Source organism: Papaver somniferum, unplaced genomic scaffold, assembly GCF_003573695.1.
Source record: "Papaver somniferum cultivar HN1 unplaced genomic scaffold, ASM357369v1 unplaced-scaffold_114, whole genome shotgun sequence".
Taxonomy (NCBI): Eukaryota; Viridiplantae; Streptophyta; class Magnoliopsida; order Ranunculales; family Papaveraceae; genus Papaver; species Papaver somniferum.
The window spans coordinates 2399505-2416993 of NW_020620381.1; the positions used below are offsets into that span (position 1 = coordinate 2399505).

General features: G+C 36.5%; 1 protein-coding gene and 1 long non-coding RNA gene across 4 annotated transcripts; one reads left to right on the plus strand and one right to left on the minus strand.

Moving 5' to 3' along the window:
* The first annotated feature begins 1959 nt into the window (after window positions 1-1959).
* LOC113328893 (heat shock 70 kDa protein 18-like) lies at window positions 1960-5601 on the plus strand. Of its 2 annotated transcripts, none has more exons than XM_026575884.1 (2): window positions 1960-2299; window positions 3368-5601. In XM_026575884.1, the coding sequence occupies exons 1-2, from the start codon at window positions 2086-2088 to the stop codon at window positions 5287-5289; spliced, it is 2136 nt and encodes a 711-aa protein (XP_026431669.1). In that variant the 5' UTR covers window positions 1960-2085; the 3' UTR covers window positions 5290-5601. The 2 variants fall into 2 exon arrangements, with proteins under 2 accessions (XP_026431669.1, XP_026431670.1); XM_026575885.1 differs by lacking the exon at window positions 1960-2299 and adding an exon at window positions 2576-2659.
* A 379-nt stretch (window positions 5602-5980) lies between these two features.
* On the minus strand, window positions 5981-10915 carry LOC113328804. Of its 2 annotated transcripts, none has more exons than XR_003349567.1 (3): window positions 10803-10915; window positions 10123-10266; window positions 5981-6319 (listed from the first exon to the last, which is right to left on the minus strand). It is a non-coding gene; the product is annotated as an uncharacterized LOC113328804 (long non-coding RNA). The 2 variants fall into 2 exon arrangements; XR_003349566.1 differs by having other exon boundaries at window positions 10123-10241; window positions 10803-10913.
* Between the last annotated feature and the right edge of the window lie 6574 nt (window positions 10916-17489).

Genomic DNA, 17489 nt, shown 5'->3' on the forward strand with positions numbered 1-17489 from the left:
GATGACGTGGAACCATCCTTTTGGTCCATACTGTTGACGTGGCAATGGTGATGGGACCTATGCTCCTTATTTGTTTGATTTGGACCCATGTAAATGGGCTTTTATGTAAGGTGTTTATGAGGCCTAGTTAGCTTACTAGATGAGCATATTATAGTTAAAGAGAGGAGCTTTATATGTCTAAATAAGCCTATTTTTGGTACGATGCTCCGGAGTTTGTAGTTGGATTTTGGGGCTTGTTCTTCTTTTTGTTTCTACATAAGAAAAAATGGTGGTTTCGGTATTGGCAAATTGTGGATTCTGTTGCAACTAAAATTGTAAGATTCTTCCTAAGGAATTGATCAGTTATGTTGTGTTGCTTTTACTTTATTTTTCTAGTTCTTTTGTACCTTGAAAAATATTAGAAAGAGAGTTATAACTTATTGGTTTAAACTATGCTGTTGCAACTTGCAACTAGTCATATATTCTCAACCATAGGGATCTTCGATGAGGTAACTGTACCTATATTAGTTCAATAGTAGTAATAGATATGAACTGAATGCATGAATTGGAGGGTAACTGTACTTAACTTTTGACGACAGTGCAATTGGTGTACTTCCACTGATGCACTCTTCATTTGCTACTATTACAGAAAATCCTTAATGTCGGGACCTATATTGTTGCATAGCAAAGAAAAAACAGTTAATTAACAAAGTCAGACATTACAATACATGTTATGCCTCCCCTAGCAAACATCCCAGGGGAATGATTATGATTTACGGCTAACTTACGGGAAATGAATTTACTATCCATGCCACTACATCTAAAGATTGTGAGGTTTAGCAGATAAATCAAAAGTTCAAGAAAATAATCATGAATTTACTATCAAGTGGTTCATTCCATAAACAAAATCATTTTCAACGCAATAATAAGTGGTTCTGAAATCAATGACCAGACAAAGACTTCACACGCGTAAAACCTATTATTTTGCCATCCATTGACTGCAGATCTCACCAATTCACGCATTCCACTAGATTCTTATCGCTTAGATTTATCATTGAAGACTAGTCTAAACAACACCATGTGTGTGGACCAATATGGTAATGTATCTAAGTCAAGCACACTCTAGTTATCTAGTCAATGAAACAAAGCTGTGGGTTCTCAATCTTGAATTTAACATTTTTTTCAAACAAATGATCCATAATACACAGCCATCTCAAGAAAATTATTCATCCAGCAAAAATTTATAGTATTCGGTTCATTTTTAATCATGAAAACTAAAAAGAATTTTATGCAATTACCATCATTTTATCATTCTCCTGTTTGTCTTTTCATGTTTTTGTTAGTGATTGCTCAATCACCAGCAGCATCTCATGGTTGCCGCGATAAAGAGAGAACTGCACTCTTAAGCTTGAAATCCTTACTCAAAGACCCTTCGAATCGTTTGTCTTCATGGCAAGCAGGTGGCCAGAAAAACTGTTGCAGTTGGGATGGGATCAAGTCCCCATCACCAGTGGGTTTCTATATGGATTAGTACCCGCTCCTAGTTTGATTTGTCATGTATCATTTTCAGAACTAAGATAAATCTCTAGTTGCACTACACCACAAGAAGGTGCGAATGGACGATATTAAATCTAGACATTATGTAAGGACAAACAAACATGATAGACGACTATCCAAATCCAAGTCATCTTCCATGATGGAGCTATATCAAGGCATCTTGAAACACTAGTTTTAAGATTATGAATTCCACAACCAGACGTTTCGTGGAAAAATCTGCGTTTACCCATTTGACGGGGTTTTTGTGTCGCGTAGAAATCTCAGAGTTTTCTCTCGTGTGAACTAATATGTGCTTAGCTTTAAGTTAGATGTGAAAATCATGTGCAACTAGCCTAAGCTTTCATAGACACGGGAATGATATTAGCTGAAATGACGGATCATCACCGAAGTCATCCAAGGGTATTTAGTTGACTCCAAATGAAGCAAGGACTTCACTTGTGAACTAGTACTATATGAGTTCAACACTTTACCACAAGTTTCTAAGTTAGTTTTCTTATTTGAAACAGGCTTTTATTGAGAGGGTTTCTTTCCACGGGCTTGCATTTTGCAATGGCTGGAAGAAAGACAAGAGCAGCCATAGGAATAGATTTAGGAACAACATATTCATGTGTAGCAGTATGGAAGAATGAGCGTGTTGAGATTATCTCTAATGATCAAGGAAATCGTATTACCCCTTCTTATGTTGCTTTTAATGATTCGATACGTATGATTGGTGAAGCTGCTAGAAATCAAGTTGCTAGGAATCCTACCAACACTGTTTTCAGTAAGCTTTCTGGCACCATTACATCAGTTGAATGTCTACAATTCATGGCCCTGTTAGTTTCTTACACATTAGTAGCAGGGCCGGCCCCCAAGGGGAATCAGGGAAAGGCCCACTTTGGGGCAGCAAGGCCCAGGGGGCAGAAAAAGCCTTGTTTGATATTGGGGGTATTCGTAAAAAAATAATATACTTAGGGACTTATTTGAGAAACTGCATAAATATTTGGGGCAAACGTTTCAATTAATTTAAATATGGACTTAATGATGAATATTGGTTAATCTCGTCAAAAATTTTCGACTTCTTCATAGAGAACTCTTTTTCACTTTTGCCTTTTCTTTTTGAGCCTAAAACGAAAGGAGCAAGGTAATTATATGTCCTTTTGTATTCTACGAGTCTTAAATCATTGATTGAGAATCATATGATCTCAATAATATGATTTCGTTTTCCCTTTATCTGATTCTAAAACACATATAAATAGAGAAAGTTAGGGTTTATAAAAGATGTTGGCTTTTTTTTTGAATCTGATGGATCTAATTATATTGACATGCTTAATTCAACAATTATTTAGTGCTTGGCTTTATTGAGGGTGTTCAATAGTTGATTCCAGTGTTGTTGTTTTTTTGTTTGAAATTGTTAAACCTAGGGTTTTGAAATTTGGGGGTTTTGGTATAATTGTAATTTAATTTTATGATTAATTGATTTCGGTTGTTTGAATTAGGGTCTGCACCATAATTATGATTGATTTTATATTTTTACTGTCCATTTTTTCTCATGGTTATTGCACCATATTCAGTAGCTATTACCTGTATTCAAATTGCAAGCACAACTAAGTTGTATTCTTTCATTTATAAGGAAATTCATTAATCTTGGTTCTTTCATTTATAATTTAATAATTATCTTTCATTGTTACAGTTGTGTACAAAAAATAAATAAATTGGGGGGCATAAATTTTTTTTTTGCTTCGGGGCAAAAAAAGTTCAGGAACGGCCCTGTTAGTAGTTTCATACTCCCTCCGTTTCTGGAGAAGAGTTACTATTACTTTTTCTAAATATCTTTTTTTCTGTTTTGTAGATGTGAAACGTTTGATTGGCAGGAAAATAAGCGATAGCCTCGTTCAGAGAGATATCAAGATGTGGCCATTTAGAGTAATTGCTGGCCAAAAGAATAAACTCATGATTCAAGTCAATTATAAGGGAAAGGAAATACAGTTAACCAGTGAGGAAATTTCAGCCATGGTTCTCCTTAAGATGCGAGAAACTGCCGAAGCTTATCTTGGTTCAAGTGTTCAGGATGCTGTTATTACAGTTCCTGCTTACTTCAATGATTCTCAGCGTCAAGCTACTTTAGATGCTGGGAAAATTGCTGGCCTCAATGTACTGCGGATCATCAATGAACCCACAGCGGCTGGAATAGCATACGGTTTTGAGAAGAAGGCTTTTGGGGCTTCTGCCAGGAATGTTCTTATCTTTGATCTTGGCGGTGGAAGTTGCGATGTTTCGCTACTCAATATTAACAATAATACTTATGATGTCAAGGCTACGTACGGAGATACCCATCTGGGAGGGAAGGACTTTGATGACAGGATGTTAGAGCATTTTGTTAGGAAGTTCAAGACGCAACACAAGAAGGATATTAGTGGATGCTCAAAGGCTCTTAGCAGGTTGAGAACATCTTGCGAGAGCGCAAAGAGGATCCTCACATACACTACTCGGGCAACCGTAGAAGTTTATAGCTTGTATGAAGGAGCCAACTTTCGTGCAACCATTAGCCGTGCTCAGTTTGAACTGTTGAACATGGATTTGTTCCAAAAATGTATGGGACTTGTTCAGAAGTGTTTGGTTATTGCTGAGATGGACAAGTACAGTGTTGACGAAATTGTCCTCGTTGGTGGATCCACTAGAATTCCAATGGTTCAGTATCTATTGAAGGATCTCTTCAATGGTAAGGATCTCTACAAGGGTTTCGACCCTGATGAGGCTGTGGCATATGGAGCTGCAGTGCAAGCTGCTATTTTGAGTGGTGAGTATAATAAAAAGGTGCAGGATTTGGTCTTGTTGGATGTCACCCCTTTTACTCTTTTTATTGAGCCAGAAGAAGGTCCTGCGAATGTGTTTATCCATCGGAAGACAACCATTCCCACCAAGAATAAACAGGTTTACACTCTCTGTAAGGAAAACAATAAAAACAGTACAAGTCTTAAGATTAATGTGTATGAGATGGGTGATAAATATATAACCAGTGTGGACAACTTGTTAGGTGAGTTTGAGTTGACAAGGTTTTCTGCAGAAAATTCTGATATTAGTAATTCGTTTCCGGTGTGCTATGAGGTCGATGCGAACGGTATATTCTATGTTACTGTTGAGGACATGCACACAGGGAATAAAGATAGTGTCAGAGTTTCAGATGATGTAAGAAGGTTGTCACAGGCTGAGATTGATAGGTTGATTCGAAAGGCTGAGCTGTACAAGTTAGAAGATGAAAAACTTCAGAAGAAGGTGGAGGCAAGGAACTCATTTGAGAATTACTCATACGAAATCCGGAACAAGATCAATAATGGAGGTAAGGCAACACTGACTGAAAAGATGGACATCATGGATGCATTCAACCACTCTATGGAATGGTTGGATAAATTAGCTGACCTAGAGCATATCCAAAACATGTGGAATACATTGCAAAACATTTGCGGACCTGATTTCACCATGGTGTACCAGTTAGGTGGTTCCGGTTCGGTCACAGGTGCTGCCTATCCTGACATGGGTGCCGATCCTAGCATGGGTGCTGCCTATCCTGACACAACTTTGACGTACCAATTGGGTGGTCCTGGTCCTGACATGAGTTCTGTTCCCAACATGGATGCTGCCTATCCTGACATAACTACGATGTACCAGTCGGGTGGTGCCAATCCTGCCATGGGCGCTGCCTATCCTGGCACGGATGATGCTCAACCTGAGACCGATGAATTTGAGGAAATATTTGAGTGTTGCTGCAGTTGAATTTTGTTTTCTTTTTTATAATTGTTGGCTTGATGTATCTAAGTGCTTGTGTTAGCAATCTGATAGTCTTATAGGAGTAATTCCTTTCTTGGCATTGCATTTTGCGGAATCAGAAATTATTACTCACTTGCAAAGCCCTACAAGTGTTGCCAGTTGCATTTTAGTCATTGCAGAAGGCACATTCATTTACTTTCTTGTGAGAATTCTCATCTGAGAAATGGATATTTCTATACATGAAATGTCCTTTGCATCTTAAACGTGGTTGCTCTTTATAGCTCTCTAAGCTAAAATAAATGTGTTATTACCGATCAAACTTCAACAATATGGAATTGATTTTACTAATCAAAGCTACACTTGAGTTTCAAAGCTCAAAACAGGATAAATTGATGTCAACTTGCTACTAGTACTATGCGGCTGGTATATATAGCGTATGCTCATCATATCTACAGTTTCTACTAATTGTCTTACTTTTAACATTGAGTAGATAACCTTCGCTATGTGAACTGAAGTACCTATAAATAAAAGTTGTGAGGATGCAGTCACTTGTTTTATGGTACTTTGGTTTTTGGTTTGGAATACAATTCTGGGGTTTACCAATGGTTTAGATACTAAATAGGCTTTGATACTATTGCAGCTAAAATAGCACGTCGAATTAGTAAAAACTCATAATGGTGATCTCATATGTATTATGACTTGTCATTTTACTACAGTCAGCAGCTAGATCATGAAGACAACTCAAAACAGGACAAATCCAGGTTCCAAACCCGTCTGTTGGCACCAAAGGCAAAATAACTCCATAATGGAAGCACCAAATTAGAAGAATCTTATGCAGTCTCGAACGATGTGAAGTAGAATTCAGTCATATATTACATTAATCAATGGAAATCTCAATAATTGATACTAATTAAATATATTATATATGGTCATACCTAGCAGAACAAGCAATGCACCTGCACAATATTGTTATCCAGCAAATTGGGCGGCATGCAAGTTGACGATTATTTACCAAATAAGATTTCACACAGTAGATCTGAAAAGAAACATAAACAAAACAAGATTATGGTTATGTCATCACAATAGACATGGATTAACAAAACAAAAACAAAATCAAAATTCAGATTCATCACATAAACTTGGGCAAATACATAATACGAAATTGTTTATGACGCTCAATTATCATGAACCTTCCTCCAGTATATCACTGGCAGTCCCTAGTGAGAGCGGCATGCACCTTGATTCTTTCGAAGCCATTTGGTGGCAGTAGTACTATCACCAAGTCAATAATTCAATGCAACATATCATGACAACCTGTTCAACTATTATACATAGTACCATTACCACCACCATAAAATGTCAACTGGTGACATTGTGATATCTATATATAGCGGGTTGCAACAGCAGCAGCAACAACAACAAAGAAAAGAGACATTTTTATAGGCCGCTTAGGAATTCGCCTAGAAATGAATGACCCCAAGAAAAATGTTCAGTTACCATTTTATAGTCTTCACATTCGTCTTATCTTTTTCTTATCATCATTGTTAGTCATCACTCAACTTTCAAAAGTCTCTTATGCCTGTCATGATCATGAAAGAATTGCTCTCTTGCATTTCAAATCCTCCCTAACCGACTTTTCTGATCGTCTGTCATCATGGAAATTAGACAGCCATCAAACTTGCTGTGCTTGGCATGGAATTCAATGTTCTGGAGAATCATCTCATGTCATCTCAATAAATCTCCGAAATATAGACCGTGAAATCAACCTTGAGATTTCTGATTATTCGCAGCCTGCACCAAATACGTCGCTTACTGGTACAATATCCCCTTCATTGTTCAATCTAACTCACCTGGAGTATCTTGATCTTAGCTTCAATGAGCTGGACTACTCAAAAGTCCAATACCAGCTTTCAAAATTCCAAAATCTTACTCACCTTGACGTTGCCAGTTCAAATTTTTCCGGTTCAATATCGACACAATTTGCCAATTTATCATCTCTACGATACCTTGATGTCTCTGGTTATGTTCAAACATCTGATCCCAGAAATTTGGGTTATACAGCTTCTGAATTTCCCTTAATCTCGTCATCCATAAACTGGGTTAAAGAGTTAGTCCATCTGAGGGTACTTAGACTGAGTGGTGTTGACTTATCTAAGGCAACTGTCCAAAAGAATTGGGCTAAACCAATATCATTTCTTGCTCATCTCAGAGAGCTTCATTTATCTGCTTGTGGTATTTCAGTTTTTCCAATCCATGAGTTCCTTAATCTTACACGGCTATCAACTCTAAAAATGAATTTTAATACTGACCTCATTTCGTCATTACCAATTCAGATTGCTAATCTTACTTCCCTTTCAGTTCTTGAACTAGCCGGTTGTTTTGGTTTGCAAGGATCCATTCCCTATCTTCCTCAGCTTCAAAGATTTGATGTAAGAGCAAGTGTTAATCTATATGTCAATCTTACGTCCATGTTTGAACGTCAATGGCCTAAACTCCAACTACTGTGGATGACATCTACTTATGTAAATGGTTCAGTTCCAAGTTCTATTTTGAATGCTCCGTTATTGGTTAGTCTTATTGCACCAGGCTGTTCCATTAAGGGTTCGTTACCTTCTTCTATTGTGAATCTTTCAAAATTGGAGTACCTCGACCTCTCTGACAACGACATAACAGGTTACCTTCCTTCTCTGGACTCTAATATGAAAAACTTGAGATATTTATCCTTGTCTAGCAACAAATTGCAAGGACCCATACCCGAGTCAATTTGTGAGATTCTTTATCTTCAACAACTTTACTTCTCTTCCAACGGACTAAGCAATACAATACCAAGTTGCATCACCAAGCTACGCAATCTCAAGTATTTAGATGTTAGTTCCAACTCTCTTGAAGGAATATTCTCATTGAACTCTTTCATCAATGAATTAAGCCTAACAGAACTGAATTTAAACTTCAATAACATAACCATAGAAATTGATGAACACTTGCATCCGTCAAAATTTCAATTGAAAAACATACAGCTGCAATCATGCAATATGAAAGGACATATTCCGGCTTTCTTCTGCAGATTCACAAATCTCAATAGATTGGATTTGTCAAATAATAATCTTATGGGATCCATCCCATCTTGTCTCTTCAAGCACCAAACTATGGATTATCTAGATCTCTCGCAAAACAACCTCCAAGGAACATTACCAAAAGTTTTTCATTTTAATAAAGATAAGTTCATCTATTTAAATTTAGCCCAGAACAAGCTTCAGGGTTCACTTCCTCTTCCATCTCAAAAAAACATATATTTTGACCTGTCACAGAATCATTTCAGTGGGACAATATCATTCGAAGTGGGAGAAAGGCTTTCAAATTCTCGTTATGCTTCATTGTCAAGTAATCAGCTATCAGGTACAATACCCCTCTCCTTCTGTACAAACAGTGGCTTAGACATGGGGTCATGGAACATTCAATCTCTAAATCTGTCCAACAACACCTTAAATGGAAGAATACCCTCTAGTTTAGGAAACTGCAATTCTCTCTTTTCTCTACATCTTGGGATGAATAATCTAATTGGAAATGCCCCAAATGAGCTTGAACAAGCACCTATTCAATATCTTATGTTGAGCGATAACTTCCTCGAAGGTATCTTTCCAAAATTCATTCAACGATTTGAGATGTTGACTGTTCTCACTTTGGGAAACAATAACTATGAAGGCAGTATACCTACATTTGTTGGTTCATTTAAATATCTACGGATCCTGTCTTTACGGTCAAACAGGTTCAATGGATCTATCCCCAAAGAGATCAGCCATTTGGGTCGACTCCAAATTTTAGACCTGTCAATGAACAATCTCTCTGGTTCAGTTCCAAGAAGGTTAGGAAACTTGACGACGCTAACAAGTAGGCCTAATGACTTAACTGCGGATTTGGGAGGTGGTTGGCTTATCTCAGACATTCAATTACGCATAAGGATTGATGGCGTGTTACAGTACCTCACACGCTTAAAAGGATACAGTTCCGGAATGGACCTATCAAGCAACATTTTAGAAGGAAATATACCAGAAGAGATAGGTTTACTACAAGGGCTTTCAATGCTTAATTTATCAAATAACCACTTGGATGGTAAAATACCAAGAACTGTCGGAAACATGACTGGCTTAGATTCCTTGGATATCAGTTTCAACGAATTGTCTGGAGAAATCCCAATGGAATTCACATCACTAAACTCTCTTGGGTATTTAAACCTATCATATAATAACTTGAGTGGCAGAATCCCAGAAGATGCTCATTTCCAAGGTCTGGGGGTGGATGGATTAGCTTTCCTTGGTAATGAATTTTTATGTGGTATTCCTACCAAGAAGCATTGTGAGGGTGATCCTATTGGTCCTACCAGTAACAACACTGATGATACTACGAACGTGAATGTCGAAGAAGAAGAAAATGATGCCAGAGATAAGGTTTTGTTATTTGGTTTTGTTATTTTTGGTGTGGGTGTAGGGTTTTGGGGTCTATTCTTGGTTTTACTCTGTAGAAAGGAGAAATGGTGGCTTAGGTACTGGAGAGCTGTTGATATTGTTGCATCAAGATTAACTAGTTGTATACCGAAAAATCAGTAATAGTGAGTTAGGTTGTGAGAGTTGAGATTTGAGATCTATTCTGTAAATATGAAATATCTTTTGCACCTTAGAGAAGGTTTCTTTTCATATATAGCACCACCCTAAGCTAAAATAAATGTGTTATTACCAATCAAACTTCAATAATAACAAAAAGTAAAATTGCTACTAGTACTACTCTATAGCATCAAACGATAAAAACATATGAACTAAGTGTAAATTCATTAGCAGACATTACCTGATTACAGTTTACACACTGCAAACGAAATAAGCCTGCGCAAGGAGTGATGATACTCTTTTTAATGTTCAGCCAACATAAAACAAAGTAGTATTTGTTCACATGCATGCGCTGCATCCCTGAACCAGAAAGACGCCACTGATTCTGATTAGTCAAATGAAACCAATATCATTTCATCGATATAGATGTAACCATCATGAGCATCGATCAGTATTGCAATCAACTGCAAATAATGGCAAAACAATATACCCAGCACGTAATCTATAGATTTAATTTGGAACCATACAGATACAGACAAAGAAATTAATGATATTAAGACCAAACTATATCATGTCTAGAAGACCAAGATGCACCATCATATACCACTTCTTAGACAAGTGGATGAAAATTTTATGGCATTTGGATCTTTCAGACAAATAAACAAACAGTTACAGTGCATATTTAACACTGAAAATTTATTTGCTAGGTTCTTGATGTACATAATTTAACCACTTCTTACTATCGCTAAGAAAGACAGTCGAGGCTTATTGATTCAAGTGTTTCTAGTTTCAGTAGTCATAAGAATCATTTATCTTCAAAATACCTAGATTTCATTTCAACATTTTAAACAAATAAACAAAATGGATATTTAAACAGGGATCGAGTTCATTCATGAGTTAAGTGTAGTAGAGACCTAATACCTTATCAAATCAAATCACCAAGACTCCATCCGTAGCAACAACACTGATTAGCGTTTGATTTTGAGAGAAATTAGTTTTCAGTAGACTTTAGAGGCTGAGAGAGTGAAGCCGAGACAGAGGGGAAGGAAGAACAGGGGAGCCACTCGGTTTTACTCTTTTTTTTTGAACGATTTTTGGGACTAGAGCTGGCAACCGGGCGGGGCTGGCCCGTTACGGGTTCGGGTTAATACGGGTCGAAATCCGCGGGTGGAAATTCTTCGCGAGTTAGCATTTCTTCAACCCGTACCCGTAACGGGCTGAACTTGCGGGCTCACGGGTTAGGCCGCCCGTATGTCAGATCTGAATTGTCTGACAGAGTATTCACTGTTTTCTGGGCAAGACTGCTGCAACCTAACATAACATTCACATAACTCATTTCATATTTAGATTCATTTCAAATTTTCAATCAACAACAGATTCACTAGTGACACTATCAAAATTTAAAAATCTAGTGAAACAAAATGATAAAATTGAAAATCTTAACAAGTAACAACTGTTTAATAGTAATACCATTATACCAGTTACACAGTCAGTCAGTCACAGTTACAATTACACAGTTCAACAAAGAAAAATACCCTTTGAGAATCGATATCGTAGTAACTAGTAATACCATTTTACCATACCATAGATCCTGCACAAAATATATATTGTGGTTAAACCAAAAACTGATAACTGTCCAAAAAAACATCTCCAATCTCTTTTCTATACAAAATTTGGAGACACTGTGATAACTGTCTGTCCAAAAAACAATTTGTCCAAAAAACATTCTCATTTTCCATGTCTATCTTTGAGTTGCTCCAACTAATCATTATTATGAATCTGTAATTCCAAGCAAAAATAAATCAAACAAAAGAAAAGAAAAAAGTCAGAATTTGCATATTTAGCCCGCTTTATATTGAAGAAGTATGCAACTACGCATACTAATTAGACGCATAAGAACTTACTTCGCCATCCTCCAATGCCTCACCCTCCAATACACCAAGTTCAAATCCTAATACATCTTCTCCAATAAGCCCATTTTCCTCATCCAAATCTTCTTTTCCTACATGGATACAAACCATCGAAGTTAAATATGAAATTTAGATATTCAACTAAATGCAATATAGGCACTTACCAACTCCAAGGTCCCAATCACGAGTTTTTATCACCGCCTCAGCATTTTCAGGTAATAAGGAACTCCGAAATCGATCAATTACCCTTCCGCCAATACTAAATGCAGATTCTGAAGCGACTGTTGAAATAGGAATTGACAAGATGTCCCCAGCCATTCTTGAAAAAACTGGAAATCGTTGCTCCTGGCCTTTCCAATACATTAGGATGTCGAATGATGGATTCTGTTGACAAGGATGTTTCTCACTAAGATATAGATCTAACTCTGACAAGTCAGATTGCAGATCACCACCACCATTTTCCTGTGTTGCAGCGTATTCCTGCATAAAACAAGAAAGAAGTTAGAAATGAGAGCAAAGTACTAGTTATCTTCTATGAGAAAATAAAGTACAAGAACTTCACAAACACACACAGATAAAACACAAAATAATACAAGACCACATGTACGTAATAAATAAGCTTCAAAATTACCTCGTACCACTCACTTCCTTGATGGGCAGAATTCCCATCGGTTTGAGTACCCAAATTCTGAGTTCCAATTCCAGAAGCTCTTGAAAAGATGCAATACTCATTATAAAGTTTTTTCATTTCATCACGCACATCATTAACTTTTCTTTCTAGTACTCTTACATCAGGATACAACTTGGAGTAAGCAAAGTTCAGATAATGAAGTTTATATCTAGGATATAACACAAGTGCAATAGCCAATATAGGACTCAAGTTCGTCCAATAACTGTTAAATTTTTCTTGCAGATAACATCATCTTCCCTATGTCCTTAGACTGACGCTGAGGACACAATGCCTTCTCATAGATGAGGTTCCGCCTTTGCTTCTTTCATATTTATATCCAAATTTACAAGCCTTACACACTCCCTTCTCTGTTCCATCTTTCTCTTTAACGCGGTCAAAAAAGTCCCAAACATCAGATCTAAGTCGAGATTTCTTTGAATTGTTTCCTTTCTTTCCAATTGAAATAGCTGTAGGTGCACAACCAACAGTTGCAGAGACATTCTCAGAATCTACCATTTCAACATCGTCATCCTCACTACTCATAACATCGTTATACTGTTCTTGTACACTTGACATCCTAGAATAATGGATCCACAAAGAATAGGTCAGACTCAAAAATCAGTACATTACTTTACTTACTTGTAGGAAATAAAATAAGCATACTATAATAAGTTAGATGCATTATATTTATGCCTAATGGTGAGCATAAGAACAAGCATTTACTTTCACAAACCCTCACCCTATCATATCTCAATTATAAAAAGCAAGTCAGAACATTTGAAATCAAAAATGTAACATTTGAAAAACTTTCATCTTCCAAATTCACAACAACATGTCAAGTGTCAACAACACCTGACCTGCAGTGCTGTCTTAGCATCAGCTCATTCTAAATTCTACATAACCAGGCCAAATCTAATTTCATCTTCAAGTTTCAACAATGTCCATATAAAGTATAAACTCAAAAGATGGCTGATCGACGATTATTGGAAGGGAAACATACACAATGCCATTCCATGTACAAGACGTAAACAACGTATCAGAAGCACAATACTCAGAATTTGAGAAAACTAAGCTAAAGTCTAAATAACAAACTGATTAAAAGGTACCAACAACAATATTGGGTGCAATCTTAATGGATAAATCAGGAAGAAGGCCTCTTATGATTGTAAGTGGACTGACAGTTCAATGAGTTCATGTTAGCCTACAAGTATAAAGAGACACCTTGGTGAAAAATGTAGTCTGGTTTGCTTACTTGCTTTTCAGGTGTCTGCGACAGGAACCTTCCTTGGATGCTCACTTGCTGGACTCTCTTTCTATCTTAAGGTACACTTCCAATAAATATTTCGGAATCCTTCTCTTATCCCACTGAATTTGTTCTCAAGTACACTGCCAAAAAAAAAAAATCTTATTTATTGTTAATGGTCCCTTCCCAAATATAATGCGATGAGAAATGAAATGCAAGGTAAAGGTGCTTTCAATGTTTTTATGAGACATATAAGAAGTCTGAAAATGAACATTGGGTTTGGCAAAGAAAAGATCATGTACTACTCCCAGTTAGACATCCATCCTATATATTTTTTGTTTAAATCCACCTTGAATTGCTCAAACATTTAAAGCTACAGAAAAATTTAAAACTCTCTGCAAATAGAATTCAATCTAGTTAAGGTTATCAGAACTGTAAATCGCATTCACCGCATGATCGTGATGCTACTACAGTCTGGATGCCATGCTTAGCTGCTTACATATCCTATCACAAAAGGCCAATCCTCTTCCTTCTAGTGTTTTCCTTTGTCAGCTGAATTTATTGGCTCCACCGTCATCCATGGATGTTATCCTACATGAACCACCGACAGATAAATGTTCATTGCAGTTTGCAGACATTCATGCTAATTGACAAAACACTTTCTTAATTTTCACCAGTCAGTCAACCATTGACCTTGTCCACTATATGCAAAAAATTGTGGAGCCAACTAGGAGAAACAAGAAAAAAAACATCCCCTTTGCGAACCATTGACCTTGTCCATGTGATTTATTTGGGTACACAACTTACAACTACACATATATATAATCTTAAGTACACTGCCAATAAATTAGAGTATGTAATTTGTGAAACAGACCCATTAGATGTTATTGAACTGGGTTCCCCTACTAGCTCTTGCTGGAGTATTGGTAAGACTAGACTCTTAACAATCAACCAACAAAAGTATCACCGAACAGAGTTCTAAACAATCAAACAACAAGAGTACTCCGATAGATGAATAAAGAAACCTATCTCAAAAGTGAACTAAGAAGTGAGATGATTTAGCCAAGTACAGATAATTTGTACAAAATACAAGTCATTAAGCATAACCTAACTAGTAGTCACTACCCATATCCTTAGATTCTCAATCAGGTGAATTCTCCCTGAAACTTTGTCACCTTCTCCTTAAGCTAATCAAACATAGACACATAAAGCCAAAACCCAATTTCCCTGCGGGATCCTAGAAACCCCCTGGACCCAATTATCAAAATTCCCATATGGGTTTTACTTCCATTTCAATCAAACAATGCTCTTCTGTAGTGTATAATTGAACCTATTCAAATAAGTATCCTTCTACAATTAGGGAAAAAATAATGATCAATCAAATCCAACACACACAATTCATAGAAAATCATTAAAAAAAAGGTTCAACAACAATACTTAATCAGTATTCAATATTTCAATAAGATCCATCTATGATTTTATAGAATCTATACTAACACAAACCCTCACACATTCAAAAATCGAAATCACTGAGAACTAGAATCATATACTGATATACATATAGTCAAAAACTCAAAATCAGATTAATAAGACCACAAAGGTAGACTGACTGCAAATAGTTAGATTAATAAGACCACAAAATCAGAAAAGTTTTTATATTAACAATCCAAAAAGAAAATAGACTGCAAATTAAAGTAATAATACCTTTTGAGTTTTGATGATTGAGATTCTTTTGTTATCCACAAATCAAAAGAACAAATTCCGCTTGTAGGCTAACATGAACTGAATCCGATTGATTTATGTTTAATCTCAAGAGTCACGGACTCACGAATCACGATTGATTTAGGTTGCTAAGAAGAAGAAGATGAGAACATTGAGAAGTGACAGAGTTCTTCAGACTCTGAGAATTAGAGATTCACAGTTCTTCAGAGTTCACTTCTCAGAGAATTAGAGAAACGAACGAAAGGGAATTATCTAGGTTTTTCTTTTTCTTATACCACGCGTAGAGAAGTTAGAACACGTATAGAGTATAGAAGTTGGGGAGACAGACACGTATAGGACTCATGGGAGGGGCGACGCCACGTGTCTTCACAAGTTACCCAGGGCGGGTTGACGGGCTGAACCCGCGGTTTTGGCGGTACGGGCCGGGTTAACCCGTTTGTGCACGGGCCTGCAATTTACCAACCCTAACCCGGCTTGTTTAGATACCAGCCGAGCCGGGTTAGGGTTTTTACGGGCCGGGCCGGGTGAACCCGCGGGTTTTGGGCTTGTTTGCCAGCCCTATTTGGGACATCATTTTTTTTTCCTGGTTTTGTTGTGGGTAACACATTAAAAGTAAATCTAAATAAGTCCTTATCAAAATATTTATATTAATATCTAAATTACCTTCCTGATTAATTTTGGATAATGATTAGATAGTATTAATAATAGTTAGTATAATGATTAGTGAGATGATTAAGTTAAAGATAATTAGTGAGGTAAAAAAATCAGACGGTTTTTTTTTAAAAGAAGTAGGATTATTGACAGAGTAAACTTAGAGAAGATGAAGAAGGAAAACATGAAAAACGATGGATTTTACCAACCACAATCGAAGGAAGGGTATTTGGGTACCCAGGTATGCTTCAAAATTAAATAATGTTGGTTGAATTGCTCCAAGTTTTCAAAAAACTGTAAATTTTTAGAGTAGATTTGGGTTTGTTCGGTTACCTTATGATCATGTTACCAAAATCATCTAAAAGTGTAGTTCGGTTACTTTTTTGAAACACGCGGGTTACCGAACTCGCTCTTTAATGGAGGTTTCTAGTCGTTCGGTAAATAGACATGTTACCGAACTTTGTTTATAGGATTTACAAAGTAATGTTAGGTTGGTTCGCAAACTTTAACCGGATAGCATATCTAACTGAACTCCTCATGTATGCAATTAGTGAAGAGTTCGGTTTGTCAATATTTTTAGCGAACAAACCGAACATAGTCGGACAATTTCGGTTAAATTAAAACTCAACATAGTAGGCAAAATACACAGTTCGGTTACATTAGAAAAAAAAAATATTTTTGTAATATGGGTAGAGTTCGGTTACTAGAAATTATAGAATTTTTTGCGAACCAACCGAACAGAATAAGCAAAGTTCGGTTAAATCATAACTCAACATAGTGGGAAAAATAACACAGTTCGGTTACATTGATTTATTTTTATTCTTTTTTTGTATTATGGGTAGAGTTCGGTTACTAACTAGTTTTAGAATATTTTATGAATCAACCGAATTCAGAGTTCGGTTACGAAAAACTAAATTCGTGATAACCGAAGTGTTCTTGGTGTTCTTGTTTTCAGAATGTTCGGTTACAAAACTAGTATTTTTTTACACTAATCGAACATGCCACTTTAACTTCCATTTAAAACATATTTTGATGATTTCTACGCAATTTTCCCAATCAAAAAACGAATTAAAAATATTGATGGGTTTTCCAATCGAACGAGGAACGTCAAGGAAAGAGAGAAGAAGAAAAGAATAATTTTTTTTTCAAAACTAAAAAATTTCGATTCCCCTCCTGTTTTTGTTTTTGATTTTGTTAGAGCATTGTTCGGCCGACCTCGCATGTGTTGCTATCTCAAGCATGTTTGTCAATGTTAGTGATCAAAACTATAAGTCTTGATTTCTAGTCTACAATAGCTAAGTTTCGGACTAGGATAGAAAAGTATAGTTGAGCTCAATAACTCCATGGAGATTCATCATACCATACGAAGAACTACTCAAGAAGTCGGTGGAACTTCATCAACAAAAAGTTAT